This window comes from Limanda limanda, chromosome 5 (assembly GCF_963576545.1).
Source record: "Limanda limanda chromosome 5, fLimLim1.1, whole genome shotgun sequence".
NCBI classification, from domain to species: Eukaryota; Metazoa; Chordata; class Actinopteri; order Pleuronectiformes; family Pleuronectidae; genus Limanda; species Limanda limanda.
In genome coordinates, this window is record NC_083640.1 from 8,521,727 (window position 1) to 8,536,275 (window position 14,549).

At 43.8% G+C, this 14,549-nt stretch overlaps 1 protein-coding gene across 2 annotated transcripts in view; it reads left to right on the forward strand.

The window, feature by feature from the left end:
- Positions 1-14,549, forward strand: part of dtx1 (deltex 1, E3 ubiquitin ligase) — a 47,946-nt gene that overhangs the window by 25,421 nt on the left and 7,976 nt on the right. The window contains exons 3-7 of one of the 2 annotated variants that reach the window (XM_061072070.1): positions 1,410-2,157; positions 9,618-9,679; positions 9,878-10,039; positions 12,567-12,628; positions 12,783-12,941. In XM_061072070.1, coding sequence (XP_060928053.1) covers positions 1,410-2,157; positions 9,618-9,679; positions 9,878-10,039; positions 12,567-12,628; positions 12,783-12,941 — 1,193 coding nt within the window. The remainder of the gene's footprint in view (positions 1-1,409; positions 2,158-9,617; positions 9,680-9,877; positions 10,040-12,566; positions 12,629-12,782; positions 12,942-14,549) is intronic. The other variant, XM_061072071.1, reaches the window with a different exon arrangement.

A 14,549-nucleotide genomic window follows, 5' to 3' on the forward strand; every position in this document is an offset into this window, starting at 1 on the left:
GTGCATTTACCCGTTAAATTAGGTGGGGGCAGTGGGAGTGGGGTCGATGTTCTCTGTCAGAGTGCCTGCACACCCTTGTTGACGTGCGGTGGGGAGATGGATTGGCTAAGGTGTCCTGATGTCCCCACGTGACTACAGTAATTGTGGTATAATGGAGGTGGGAGCTGAGTGGCCATCAGCAGAGGGACAGAGGTCTCACTCCTTCTCTACCAAACAGAACAGAGTGCTGTGTGATGCAGTACGGGATTATGGGTATGATATCTTGGTTCCGTGCAGTTTAAAACACACCCAGAGACTCTGGAGGTGAGGGGATCTCTCAAGCCGGAGCGCCGCAGCTCGTTCCGATTTATCTTTGTAGTAATCGTGAGCCACTGTTTTAGTTCGCAAACCATAGTCCCTGGGGCAGGAAGTGAGGTGTCACACCTTATCTCCATCAGCTGCTCAAGTTGTGCAACTGAAGCAGTTTTTAAAGCGCCTCAGGGTGGTGTCACCAGTGATCAATCTAATGATGCCGTCTCTCTGTTGATCGTTTAAACGATTATTCCTTTACTTTGTTAATTGTCGAATACATTATTAATGAAATGAAATAATCATCATCCATCAGATTCCTTTTTTAGTCTGTCCATAGCAAGTCTCATAAAGGGATGAAACAGTTACCGGGTCTCATGGTATAATATGGTAAAAGTCCTTTCGGTTACATTTACTGTTTTGTTGATACTGTGACAGCAGGAGACGTTATTTTGTCCGGACTCTCAGACATTTGTTGATGATTATCCTTCACTTAAGGTAAAAAGTTGTTTATTTGTTTTGTGTTATTTCACACGTCATTGGGTTTGTTTACAAATGGTTGTAGTGTTCTGAAGTCCACATTCATTATGGCTGTTTATATATGAATATATAACCTAAAACTTTCCTTCTTCAATGTTAATGTTCACATTTGATATGCCGTTTTATGGTGGTATATATTATTACTAATTAATAATAATAATTATAATCGTTAATAAATATAATATTTTGATGTTGAATTTTGTGATGTTACTTCAGTCTGTGTATCAGTACTTCATGAACATATTCAGCCACATTTTAACAACACCATTATAATACTGATAACCGTTATAATTGTGGTCACTACAATCATGATAGAAAGTTTTCACTCTGGTTTATCTCTAGTCACATATTGTAAATTGCTTCAGTTCAGGTTAAAGGACTGAAACATTTAAACAGCTGCCATAGACAACTACATAGACAATCTGCACAAAAAAATATTTGCAGTAGTTTATCATTGCTCTAATACTCCACATTGATCATAAGTGGTCCAACTTAAGACTCACAAGGAGTTAGTCTTATGCTGTCACAGAAACAGAGCGACTCTCCTCATGTTCCTTTTCTCCTTTGTCCTTTGCTTGCAGGCACCATGAGACCAGTGCAGAGGAACTTCTACGAGCCCTCGTCAGCCCCGGGAAAAGGCGTGGTGTGGGAGTGGGAGAACGACAACGGCTCGTGGACGCCCTACGACATGGAGATCTGTGTGACCATCCAGAACGCCTACGAGAAGCAGCACCCCTGGCTGGACCTGACCTCTCTGGGCTTCTGCTACCTCATCGACTTCAACAGCATGTCTCAGACCAACAGGCAGAGCCAGCGCAAGCGGCGCCTGCGGAGACGCATGGACCTGGCCTACCCGCTCATCATGGGCTCCATCCCCAAGTCGCAGTCCTGGCCTGTAGGAGCCAGCTCTGGCCAGCCCTGCTCCTGCCAGCAGTGCATCCTGGTCAACAGCACGAGAGCCGCCTCCAACGCTATCCTGGCGTCTCAGCGGCGTAAGCTCTACGGAGGGACGGCGGGCAACACGGGCGCTACAGGAGCCCACAGTGTGGTGCGGCAGAGCAATACTTTCGCCGGGACCTCCCTCTGGTCTCCGACATCCGCCTCCTCCGGCACCAACAATAATAACATAAGTGTGGGAGGTGGGCAAGCCAAAGCTGAACAGGTGCAGTTGCCACTGTACGCTGCCAACTTCCCCTGTTCCCCTGTGATGCCATCGCTCTCATCCGCCCACGGCCACCACGCTCTCACCATCAACGGACAGAACAACCTGAACCGGCCTGGCACCCAGCGCATTTCCATGGGCACGGCCAGAGGAGCCATCCCACCAGGGTAATTAAGTTGAATTTACAGTTCAGCTCAGCGAAGAGACAAGCTCCCTCTCTGCTTGTCTGCTTCACAAAGCTTCAGCCTGCATGTGTCTGGTGCTTTGTTCTCAGTCATTTTCTGTCTTTCTCTCCCTGCTGATTTATGACGTGCTGATCAGATCTGCCGAACAAAAACCTCGGGTCCAGCTGAATCTCCCTAAACTGAGGAGGAAGAACCCAGCTCTTCCATATGTGTGCCTGCTATGGTTTCTGCTCCGTAATGAGCTTATGTCGGCACCAACAGGCGCAAAATCCTGCAGCTCCTTCTGGATCATTGTGTCGCTTCTGCTTTGAACTAATTTGTTACTATCACACTGCGCCGTGGTTGTTGTGTCACAGTGATGTAAAAGAGTCTGACATCGTATATGTGGAAGATCTAGATGTGTGTGTGTGTGTGTGTGTGTGTGACTGTATGTGTTGTATGGCGCGGGTGTGTGCGGGGTTTCTGGTGTAGCTGTGGAAACCTATTTGCCATGGAGGCAGAGCTCCACTGGGGAAGGATGAATAATGGATCAAGGAAAAATGGGAGCTTCAGCAGAGCGCTCTGACCTCAGAGCGATTCAGCGAAAGGAGCCGAGGAGAAGAAGTGTGTCTTCTGTTGTAACTGATACTTCAGTCCCCTATCCTGCTTTCTTTTACTAAAATAAACCCTCTCCTGATCTAATTTGATTCCATTTTGCTCTCTCTCCGCTCATGGGGAGAGGCACACTTACTGCGTGTTTGAATAATACTGTCCCTCACCCATAGGCACACACGCTTTTGCTCTCTGTGGCCTAATTCTGCACAGGGAAACGTATTGCTCCTCATAGCAGGCCGTGTTTCACTTGCCGGAGTGATCCGTGCAAGAGGACCACACGAGGGAGAAAAGCCAGGATGGGATGGAGCCACTCAGGGATGTCTCCTCACGGTTTTAAACAGTTCAGTGAAAGCTCATGTGCACGTGGAGTCGGGGATGAAATGTGACTTTTTCACCTCGCACCACAAAGGGCTGCATGAGGGAGAGAGAGCGAGCGAGAGAGAGAGAGAGAGAGAGAGGAAGAGACGGGGGGGCCGAGGGTGAGGCAGAGTGCGCCGGTTCCCAGGCGAGTGGCTCGACACACAGGATGAGCGTGGTTAACATACAAACAGTAGGACCCGAGAGATCACACACACACACAGACACACACACACACACACAAATGTGAACTCCCTCGCCCGTTCCCGCAAGGGTGCTGCAGACCGATAACAGAGGAACCCACACAAAAAACATCAGATCTGCTTTTTCACACACCCACTCCTTAATAGAACTGGTGCACGGTGCAAGGGAGGTGTTTGGCACGGTGCAGCTTGTTTACACCAGTTACATACATGATCACAGGTCTGCTTTTACCAGATTGATATAACTGTTCATTATGATTAGTGTAAAAACGAATCCTGCATATGATTGATTTCATATTTGCACAAACCAACGCAGCACAGTGTGTGTTTTTTTTACGACCTGTGGATCATTCATGATGGTGAGGCTGCGGTTCAGATATTGATTGTTTTATCTGTCCCTGGAAACCAGTTGTTGTTGTTGGCTCCAACAGGGGGGAGACGGTGTGTGTGTGTGTGTGTGTGCTACATGCATCTGTCTTGCGAGCACAACTATTAGAATTGGCACCATCTGCTGGCTTGTGTCAACACATCAGTTGATCTTATTACCAGGGCGACACAGCCCGCTACATCACCACCTGCCTCCGCGTGTTGCCGGCTGTAAGCTGTGGACCCGTGGTTAGTGAAACAAGGCCGTGTGTGGTGATGACAGACGTTTATCTGGAATGATTTGTATTATTAAGGTCACGCAGTGTTCACACTGATGCGTGTCAGGAGACATTTCGATAATTTTCATAACGAATTACCATGATTCATATTTTCCTCGTTAACAGTTTGGTCCACAATCCAACAGAACATTGCAGGTTATTTTAATATATATGTTTAAATATTACGGCTGGACAATAAAAGGATAGCAATAATTCTCGCCATACGATTTTCATTAATTGCAATATAGGAAAAGTTCAGGATACATCAATACAATACACAGTGAGGAGGTTTTCACACATAATTGATCAAACTTAGATTTGTGAAATGTTTGCAGTTTATCATATGTCTGTCATATCATCCAGCCCTGTTGATTCAGCATTTTAAGATTGAGCAGAAATATCATATGTGAACAAGTGTTCCACCATGTGACCTCAATTTATTTTATTACAGGGTGGAATATTGTAGTCTTACTTGTCATTATTCTTTTAGACATGAAGTGTAAACCACAGTTCCTCAGTATGAGATTCCTTCTCCTGAAATGAGATGAGAAGTGATGAATAAGAAGTTCCTCTCCGTTCAAAAAAAGATAAACAGACACATTATTCAGTAAGATCAACAGAGGAAGAATTTCACAAGCTCTGCGTGGGAATATTTTTGTTTTCAGTTCTGTTTCTTTCAGTCAAACCACATCCTCTTGTCTCCGAAGATCTGCGCTACTTCTCTTTCGACAGAATTAACTGTGTGTAGCGTTTCTCTCTGTGAAACGCCTAAAGGTACGGAGACAGGGGAAAGATTAAAGGGAAGAAGAAGAAGAAGAAGAAGAAGAAGTCCAGTCTTCTTCAGACAGAAGGAGATAAAAGCATCGGAGCAGAGAGTGTTTACACGCGCGTGCCGCTGCTGGCTGTGTTTACGAGCTGCTCGTGTTCACACTGCTCGTGTCTGAGTTCTGACTGGAGGGCTGCGAGTGGAGTGCAGAGATCATTACTCTCCAGTGGGCTGCTTCAGCGCTCAGCTGTGGCGCTCCCCCCATAAGACCAAAATTAATATTGAAAATTAATGAATAAATCATGAAGAGCTCATCCGGACCAAACTGATGCAATTTGGAGAATCTTGGTGTCGTTGGTGCTTATTCTCAAGGCATTTCGGGTGCATTGTAAAGTGTCTTACCCTCATGTTGTATTACACACAAACACACACACACACACACACACACGCACACACGCACACACAGTTGTGGCAGAGGGGTGGAGTTTGCCTCTACCTCAGATCCCCACATCAATATGCAATTAAGCACTCATGCCTCTCCCTCGCTCCGCCCCCCCCCCCCCCCCCCCCCTTTGTGGTGCATAATAAACAGATGAGGAGAGATATAAATCCACCATCAGCACTTTCCTAACTAGGCCTAATGTGGTCTCTCTCTATTTGGGGAATCACATTGCTCTCAGTCTGATTAAGTCCTCCAGGCTGACAGGAGGTTCCCTCAGGAGAGGAAGGATGACGGCTGAGCAGGAGTCAGAGGAGGGACAGCGACTACCCCCCCCCCTGCGCGCTGTGACCTGACCCGATGACGGCCGTAACCAATGTGCTGTTAAATGGTTCGCTAATCAAAGGGGCTGGATTTGTCACTTAACAGCATAGGTTTTAGGTCAGGAGTTACAACTTAAGATGTGAAAAATTGTGCCGTATCAGACTCTTTAGACCCGAGTGTCTTATATCAAAGATTCGGGAGTAGCCAGGCGTCCCCTTGTTATGTCTCTGTGTCAGCAACAGCAGAGCCAAGAGGCTTTATGCTTTCATCTTTCCATCTCATACTTGTGAACAGGATATCTAAAGAACTCCTTCAGGGAATTTCTTCAACTTTGACAGAAATATTCATTTTCACTAGCGGATGAACCGATCTGATTTGGGTGGTCAAATGTTGAAGGTTAATGTAATTTTAACCTCATAAATCACATTTTGTCGCTTTTTGAACCCGACAGCTCAGTAACACTTACAGGGAGTTCTTTTAAATTTGGTGAAAACAGTTCCTTGGATTCATGAACTCATTGGAACTTGTTAGTCAAAAGTCAAGGTCAGAAACAGGTTTTTAGCCCCCTGAACATGATATATGAAGTCTTCCTTAAAGTTATTTCTTAAAATTTTGACCAGTTGTCACTTGGAGGCAAAGATGATCTGATTAGATATCAGGGGTCAAAGCTCATGGTGACCTCACATTAGTCTGGAAATACAGTATTAAGACTGAGACTGTACTGGTTTGTGGACGCATTCAACCACAGGACAGTAAGTGTAGTTTCTCATGTAGAGAAGATGGACAGAAGGGAGCAGAGGACACAGGTCAGAGGGAAGAGAACAATTTTAGTTGCCAGGGTGAAAGAAATGCAGAGGTGACAAGGTTCAGTCTGAGTTTATTTCCTTTTTGAAAGTGCCCCGTAAAAGGTGCTGGACCTGCAGTGTTGCAGCAGAGATGTGAAACTGCTGTGCTTTTTATGGTGATGAAAAAGGAATAATCTGTCATAAGATCTGAGGATCTGAGCCAAGAGAGCATGTCTTTAAGGATGGGAACCCGATTCCATCTCTTAGCATTAAGATAAGAGATTAGTTTTGATAAAGGAGTGTGATGTCCTCCTAGATTCTTTCCCAAATCATTGATGTTTTCTTCAAATGAACGCCACTTGAGAGAAGGGAAGGAACAAGGAGCAAGAGGAAAGAGTTGAGGCCGGAGTTAAACCCTGGAAGTCATGCAGCATTAGGGATTGTCAGCCGAGTGTAAGGGAGGTGACATGTGTCTTAAACCCCACTGCTCCAGGCGCAGCCGGGACGGACGGGGTCAGTGCCTCCGGAGGTGCACATTTCTAAAAAAGAGAAGAGCTTAGCTGGGTGCATAATGAGATGGAGGATGGCAGATGCACACAGGGCCAGGTGGAGGGCACAGCCTTGTAGGGAAGCTGCAGTGCACAGACAGGTACTGACAAGCTCTATAAGAAATAACGTGATGCAGCACGATAGGGACGTTGGATCTATCTGTCTTTATCAAAATAAACAGTGTAGATAACAGTGTTGGGTTGTTTCTCTCTGTCAGTAGCAGATCACGAGTTGTGTTTCTGTGGGAATCTATTAGCATATTTATTATGCAACACACTACAGTGAGCACAGTGAGATCTTTGCTTGGATTGGAAGCAATAAAGATTAGAGGCATTCTTAATTAATGTTATGTTACACATCCTCGACAGATCTTCTCTATTCTGTGTTTATACAAGTGTGTGTTCGGTGCACAGTGAGACGGGGTTAAGGGCTCTCGTGGTGTGTTGTCCAATTTCTTCTCCTAATGAGAATTATATGTTTGATCACGGCGCTCTCTGGGAACATCCCAAATTATACTTGTACTCATAAAGGCGGCCATCTTATTGTCCACGTTGTTTTTTTAATTTGATTCAGACCTAATTGCTTTATAAACAAAGGAGGAACTCACGCAGGAATTCGTTTTATTGAGCAATAAATTCTGCGCTTTCACTTTGGTTATCTCCTCCTCTCACGTTTTCCTCAGTGAAAACAAACACTGACTTCTTTTTCGCAGATAGACACAGAAGCCTGACTCAAACCAGTGTTTTCACAGAGTGAAGTATCGACTGCTGTGTTTTTGTTACAATCGCAGACTGCAGCAGGTGACCTCAGTTCTCGTGCTGCGGCTGAAGGTGTGAAATCGCTCGCTGGAGCCTGCACTTGAAATAAAACCTTGCTGCCAAAATCAAACCTGTGCTGGTTTCACACCACTGACGTGAGATGTTTATCTCTAGTGAACATCACTGGGAGTGTAACGTGCACACCGTGTGAGTGCGCTCATCCCGGTCTCTGGTCACTGGTGTGAGAAACAGTGAGTCCACTCCGGAGATGTGATAAGACACACAGCATTCCCCGTGTCCTCTGGTGTTATTGCCCTGAGCTCAGTGGAGGGCTTCCCCTGGCTCAGGAGCAGAGGCTCTCGCTGATATCAAAGCAGTGTCTTGATGTGCTCTTGCAAAGCCGCTGAGAGCTGCCGGGCCAAAGAAGCTGCTTCATGGTTAAAGAGCAGATTGATTCAAAAGTATGTGCACTAGGGTGAGTGTCTGTGCTTGATATGCCAAGAAAACTTACAAGTGACTCAGTGAGTGGTGAGCCTCTGCTTATTGGCTCATTTAAAGCATTTTAAGAGGTGAACCGGCTCATCTGACATCTGTGTTTGAAGATAGCTTCGTCCACAGTTGTCTAAATTAAGAAAATGTCCCATCGTATTTGATGTGGGAGAAAAGGCCATCTCTGCCAGGGTATCTTTATGTTTGTGATGATTGGGCATTATGGCATTTACATCATGCTTTTAAATGAAAGTGTCAGTCTTTTCTGTAAGTGGTTTGGTTCATTATAAATTTGACCACTAGTAGTGCTGTGGAATGATTTCTGTATGAGCATGTCCCTGTTTTGTGTGTTTGTTTTTTGCATGAACTGAACATAAAGATTGACAACATGACAGCTCCCCAGAAGTGAAGCCAAAGTGTCTGCAGTGCCCCCTGGTGGCTGGTTACGATATAGGTCATATATCCTGGCTCTTAGTGGAAGGGGCAGGTGCGAGTACATGTCAAATAAAAGATCATTTTAGGTAGTTCTTATCAGTTTGATACATCAAGTGATTTTGTTAAGCTTGTTTTTACTTATTAAATGCTATAAACACAGGGTAAACATCATGATTGACAGCTGAGATAAGTGTTCAAATGCCCAAGATGGCGGTATCCAAATCTTGATGCTGCATGAGATGCATGTTCTGGGGTTGACCAGCTGTCTCACATCTGGTGCTGATAACAACATCTGGTGCAGTTTATGTGTTGCTTGTTTACTCAATTGTAAATGTGATTTTAAACAAGATTCATTTCTAATCAAAGAATCTAAACATTTTCTATCAAACGTTTGAACGTTGACTGACTTTCCAGCTGTGCCTGTGACTTCTCGGTGTTCCACCTTAGGAAAGCAAACTTGCTCCTGTGATCATTCATTCTGTGGCCCATGCTGCAGGCCGCTGGTTGAGACTCACTGACTCGTGCGCTCATATTAATTCCCCGAGTGCTTTCGTCCGCTCTGCTCCACAGATCTTGAGGCGTGCACAAGTCAACTGTCTTTGTCGTCTGTGTTTGTCATGAACTGCAGCCGCTCCAAATGTCAGCCTGAATCAGGCTCTGCTGCGCTGCTTTTGTACATGAGTCAAACTGTCTCGTCCCATCGCAGTTGTCTGTGTCTCTTTGGTGAAACTCATGTGACATTTTAACAGAGTTTTTTCGTGGCAATGCAGAGAAAAACTAGCTGCTGCTCTCGGTTTTCTCAGCTGTGGCGAAATGGGCGGTGGAGCATTCATTGTCCATTTTAGACGTCACAAGGTCAATTAAAGCATGTAGAAATATAAATCCACATTTAGTTTTATAAAAAGAACAAAAAAATCCTAATCCCCATCACATAGAGGACATGACTGTTTCTAAATAATCTGTGTTTTCTGTTGACCTCTGTGTCTCCATACAGCCACTAGAATGAATATATGATGTCAGTAGGTCCCTTATATGGTAGTTAGGTTCTTTATTTATTTATTACTACTGTATTTCACTCTTGTTTTCTTTCCTCTGGTAGTGTTCCTGCCCTCCCAGTAAAGAACCTGACTGGATCTGGACCAGTACACCCAGCACTAGCAGGTTAGACAAAATCTCGAGAATCTGTTTGAAAATCAGCTAAAAGTATTATTTTTATAAGTTAAGTGTTTTTGTGCTCAAAATGTCAACTCATAATTATCTTAAAAGACACTCACAATTAGTGTTCTTTTCCACTCTTATGTGTGTCTGTGTGTGTATGTGTGTGTGTGCCTGTGTGCGTGTGCTGCACATATGCATCAGGTATGACAGGTATCCTGATGTGCGCTGCAGGTCTGCCGGTTTGCCTGACGCGGGCTCCCAAGCCTATACTGCACCCCCCGCCCATTAACAAGAGCGACATGAAGCCTGTGCAGGGGATCAACGGCATGCGCCGCAAAACCAAGAAGAAGCACCTGAGAAGAGGTAAGATGGAGGGAAGAGAGGGGAGGAGGGAATTAGACAAAGAGCAAATGGAACCAATCCCTGACATGCAGCACATGTTCTCTTTCCTGCCAAGCTTCGCAGGATTGCTTTGTTATCAGCCGTCTGTTGTTTAGTGTGCAAACAAAACCAAAGCTCTTCTCGTTGTGATCAACAGTCTGTTATTGCTGTTTAAATGCCTCCGTTTTAAACTCCATACGGGTGTTACAATAAATACACCCTCATCCAATGTCGCTGATAATTCGTAACATACATTCCAAATGGCTCCACTAAAATGTAATGATGATCCCTGGTTTCACATTAAATAGTAAATGCAGGGAAATAGATGTTAGACTTTATGCAGATTGACAGAGGCCCTTGTAAGGAAAGTAATTAACAAGGGACCGTTGTACTGAGGGGGTTTCAGAGGAGATCTGCTGTTCGGTTGGATCGTTTCCGGCTTAAATAAGAGCCGGTCGATGGAAACCGTGGAAACCGCGGGCCTCCCGAGGGAGTCTTTGTCCTAATTGATCAGTGAGGCTGCTGGGTTTCCATCCCTGCACTGTACCCGTCCTCTCAGTCAGCCCTTCAGAGCTCTCCACTGCACAGTGTTACACATCCCTTAGTTTCCTATAATATCCAGGGAACTAAATTAAATTGATAAATGTAAGCGCATGTCATACAATTCAACATACTGCTTGTGGAGGATATAGTTCTCTTTAATGAGATTTCCTCTGAAAATCATTAACTTGTAAACACACCTGACTGAAGCCAAACAAGACTAACTATATCTAATCTATGATCACACTACACCAGAGGCTGAGTAGGAAGTGCTAGAGTCGCCCTGGGAACGAAATCCTGCTCTGGCAACAACATACTCTGCGATATCTGGCTATTTATAACATAAATATGTATATGCTAAGCAATAGATATCAAGTTGGCATCGTTGAGTTGTTTCCCGAACCACAGACGGTGCTGTGAAGAGACTCAGATTTCCCGGCTTCTCACGTCCTCTGCTCTGCAGTAGACAATCTTCACGACACAAGATTTGCAAAGGAAAATATAAAGGTATAGAGAATAGGCTGCTATATAATACAAATAATATAAAATGCAAAACAAGTGTAAAATCTTCAATAAAATATAGTTCCATTCTTGGCTAAAGGTGTCTCCAGTCATTTATTCCTTTTTTAAATGCACTGTGTCCCGTGGTAAATCCTTTTTTGCTTTGTAATTTTTTTGTCTGCAAGCCAATTGAAATTACTGCACTTTTAATGCCGCTGTCTATAGTATAGTATGTTTTAGAACTTTGTTTTGGATGGTATTTAAAGAACAAATCCCACTGGCTGTGTTTAGCATCCTGATATTTGCTAATTAGAACAGAATGTTAAATTCTTGGCTTTGAAAACACCCAATCTATTCCCTATGGACCATGAATATCTGTTGCAAACCCCATGATTATATTCAATATCCATTTGGCGGTGATGGAAAAAGTTTCAGGAGGTCACCAAATATTTCATATCTGGACCAAAGTACCAGACTAACTGCCATCACGAAAGCCTTTGCTAGCATGTACCTGGAAATGTGAAGTTTGTCTCTTTTCTCTTTTAATTATCGACAAATTACTCGGTGGTTTTAGGAAAAAACATTGGACAAGATTAAGAAAATGCAGGAATTTAAGTAACCCATGACACATGTGTTGGTGCAGTCTGCAGAGAGAGAGAGCCTGAACTGAGACAGAGTGGAGGACTGTGAGGGGGATGGAGATGTGGTTTTACTCATGCAGGGAGATTTATTCTGCTCTGCTTTCTGTGCAGAAAAAAGGTCAGAGAGGATTTCGATGCGGCTAATAAAGCCATCAAACAGCAAAAGCGTTAAAATGCATGAATCCTCCTTTTTCTCTGTTTTCTCTCCTCCCTTACTTCACAGCTCTCTGCCTCCTCTGTCTTTCCTATGCCATATACCTTAACTTTATTTTTTGGATGCCCTAGTCTTTCCACTCATTCAGTCGTTCTCTCTCTCTCTCTCTCTCTCTCTCTCTCTCTCTCTCTCTCTCTCTCTCTCTCTCCCTCCCTCTGTTCTGTTCACTGGCTGTCCCTCAAATGAACAAACAAAGGCTCCGGGGGAAAAGAGGTTGCCTGTAAGCGTATTAGGGGTGTAAGCTGTGGGTGTGCTCTCAGCCATGCTTGCACTCGGGGATTATCAGAGAGTGCGGGGATGGCTGGTTGTTACGTGTCAGTTTGAAGGTGACCTCCTCTCCAACATCATGGACACACACACATATATACGTATATATATACATGTAGTCACTCATGTGCACACTGACACTCCTTTATCAAAACATGGCGACCAGGCCTGAGTGGACAAGTGTGTCATCCATCAAGATCTATCTGTTATTCTCTTGTGTTCACATGACAAGCAGACGCCATCCAGCGGTCCATCTTGTCTTTGTATTGATGGTGTGTAGGTGTAGACGAGTTTTCCTTTTCTTTGAGGGTCATCTCATCTCTCTTATGTTTTATCTTATGACAAGGGAAAAACCCAGAGGATGTCGTGCGAAGATACACGGACAGGATTAAAGTGGTGCCAGACGAGGTAAGAAAATGACACAAAAAAGAAGCAAACTTCAAAGTTTAGTGCCTCTATACCGAGAGAGGGTCTCTGCCATCATTTGATATGAAGTGTGAAACTCTCACGAATCCACAGTGGGGTGGAATGGCAGCTCAAATATTGTGTTTGGCTATTCCAGGATTGTACCATCTGCATGGAGAGGCTGGTCATGTCGTCGGGCTATGAAGGCGTCCTGCAGCACAAAGGCATCAAGCCAGAGCTGGTAGGCAAACTTGGCAAGTGTGGGCACATGTACCATCTGCTGTGCCTGGTGGCCATGTACAACAATGGCAATAAGGTGGGTAAAAGCTTCTGAGCCAGACATTGTTATGATGTCACTCTCAGCTCAAATAATAAACTTGCGATGTCTTGCAGCTTGACTGTGTCGCGCGGCTCTCGAAAAATCAACAGGCCTCAATATTGTTGCACACAGAGGGAGGCATTATAATCAGACTTCACAATACTCTGTAATATAAATCATCATGAGTGCACAGTTCACTTGCATTAAACACAAATGTAGTACATGCAGCAAGAGCTTGTGTAATTATACCTAATCAACATTTCAATTGCTATTCAAAGGCCAGTTCAATCAAAAAAGACATTTTCTCACTTACATTTTGTGTTATCTTTATATTTATTGTGTTATTGTTTGGTAGATGTTTGTCAGTGCATGTTTCTATCTATATCTATCTATCTATAAACCAAATTTCTCAGGATTAATACATTATTTGTATTGTATCGAATTGTATTGTATTGTATTATCTATCCCTGTACCATAGATATTTTTATAGATTGTGAGATTTTATACATACATTATTATTCAATGTTGATATACTACTCTCACGTATTTGTGCAGCATATTTACACAAATAAGATCACTGTTACTTTGGATTATCCACAGATCGACAGTAACAGTATCAGCAGTTTACTGTGGGACTATTTTTTCAGAGTAACCAGGACGTAACTTTTGAAAAGAGGTTTTTTTAAAGCTCAAGCAACAGATCTTAGAGGCAGGGGCAACAGGACATATTACAACACTGACACTTTATCACCTGTGGAATGGAAGCCCTATCGATTGTATACATCAGTGTCTGTTTACAGGTCTTGGGGAATGTGACTGTATTTGTGAGGAAAAGGTCGTATAAAGCCTGTTGTGGCTCCAGGGGGAGCTGTGTGAAATCTGATGAATTGCCTCAGTCAGCGTCTGTTGGCTCTGAAGTTTACAAATGAAAACAATTTGTTGATGAAGAGTTAGAAAGAAGTGAACTTACCAGACCTCAAGAACCAGCTCTTTGTCACTGATAGTAGCTCTTAGATCAAGGCTACATTAGCCGAGCATTGTGGTAATGTAGGAGACAGGAAAGAAGAATGCATAGCAAAAGAATCATATGCATAGATTTTTAAACTTAGCCGTTTAGTGGTAAATTGCAGTTTTTTACATACCTGACAAATGGAAGTCCAGTACACACAATCCACCCCTTAGGAAAATATCACAATGTCTTTTAAGATGCTGAATTCACCACCGAGTAAACTTGCTCTGTAAACTCTGCAGTTTGGTGACGGACATTTGCCTAAAATGGGTCTGTTTTGAGTTTGTTTGTTTTTTTACTGGTGTTAATTTAAGTGTTAAAATGTTTTTGTATTTAGTTTTTTATACATTTAATTTTAATTAGTTACTTAATGCTTTATAAACAGGGTAAAACATCATGATTGACAGCTGACTCACTATGGGTCGAATGTGTGCATGAGCTGCACCTTGATACTGCGGCTCCGTCCCCATGAGCGCTTCACAGACTCTGGCTCCAAATGAACAAGATGGCAACGTTTGTTTTTTCTGGCTAGTGGGAGGAAATGGGGACAGGTCGTCCTTCTTTATCTACAGTCTATGAAAGTTACGTGCTGTGAC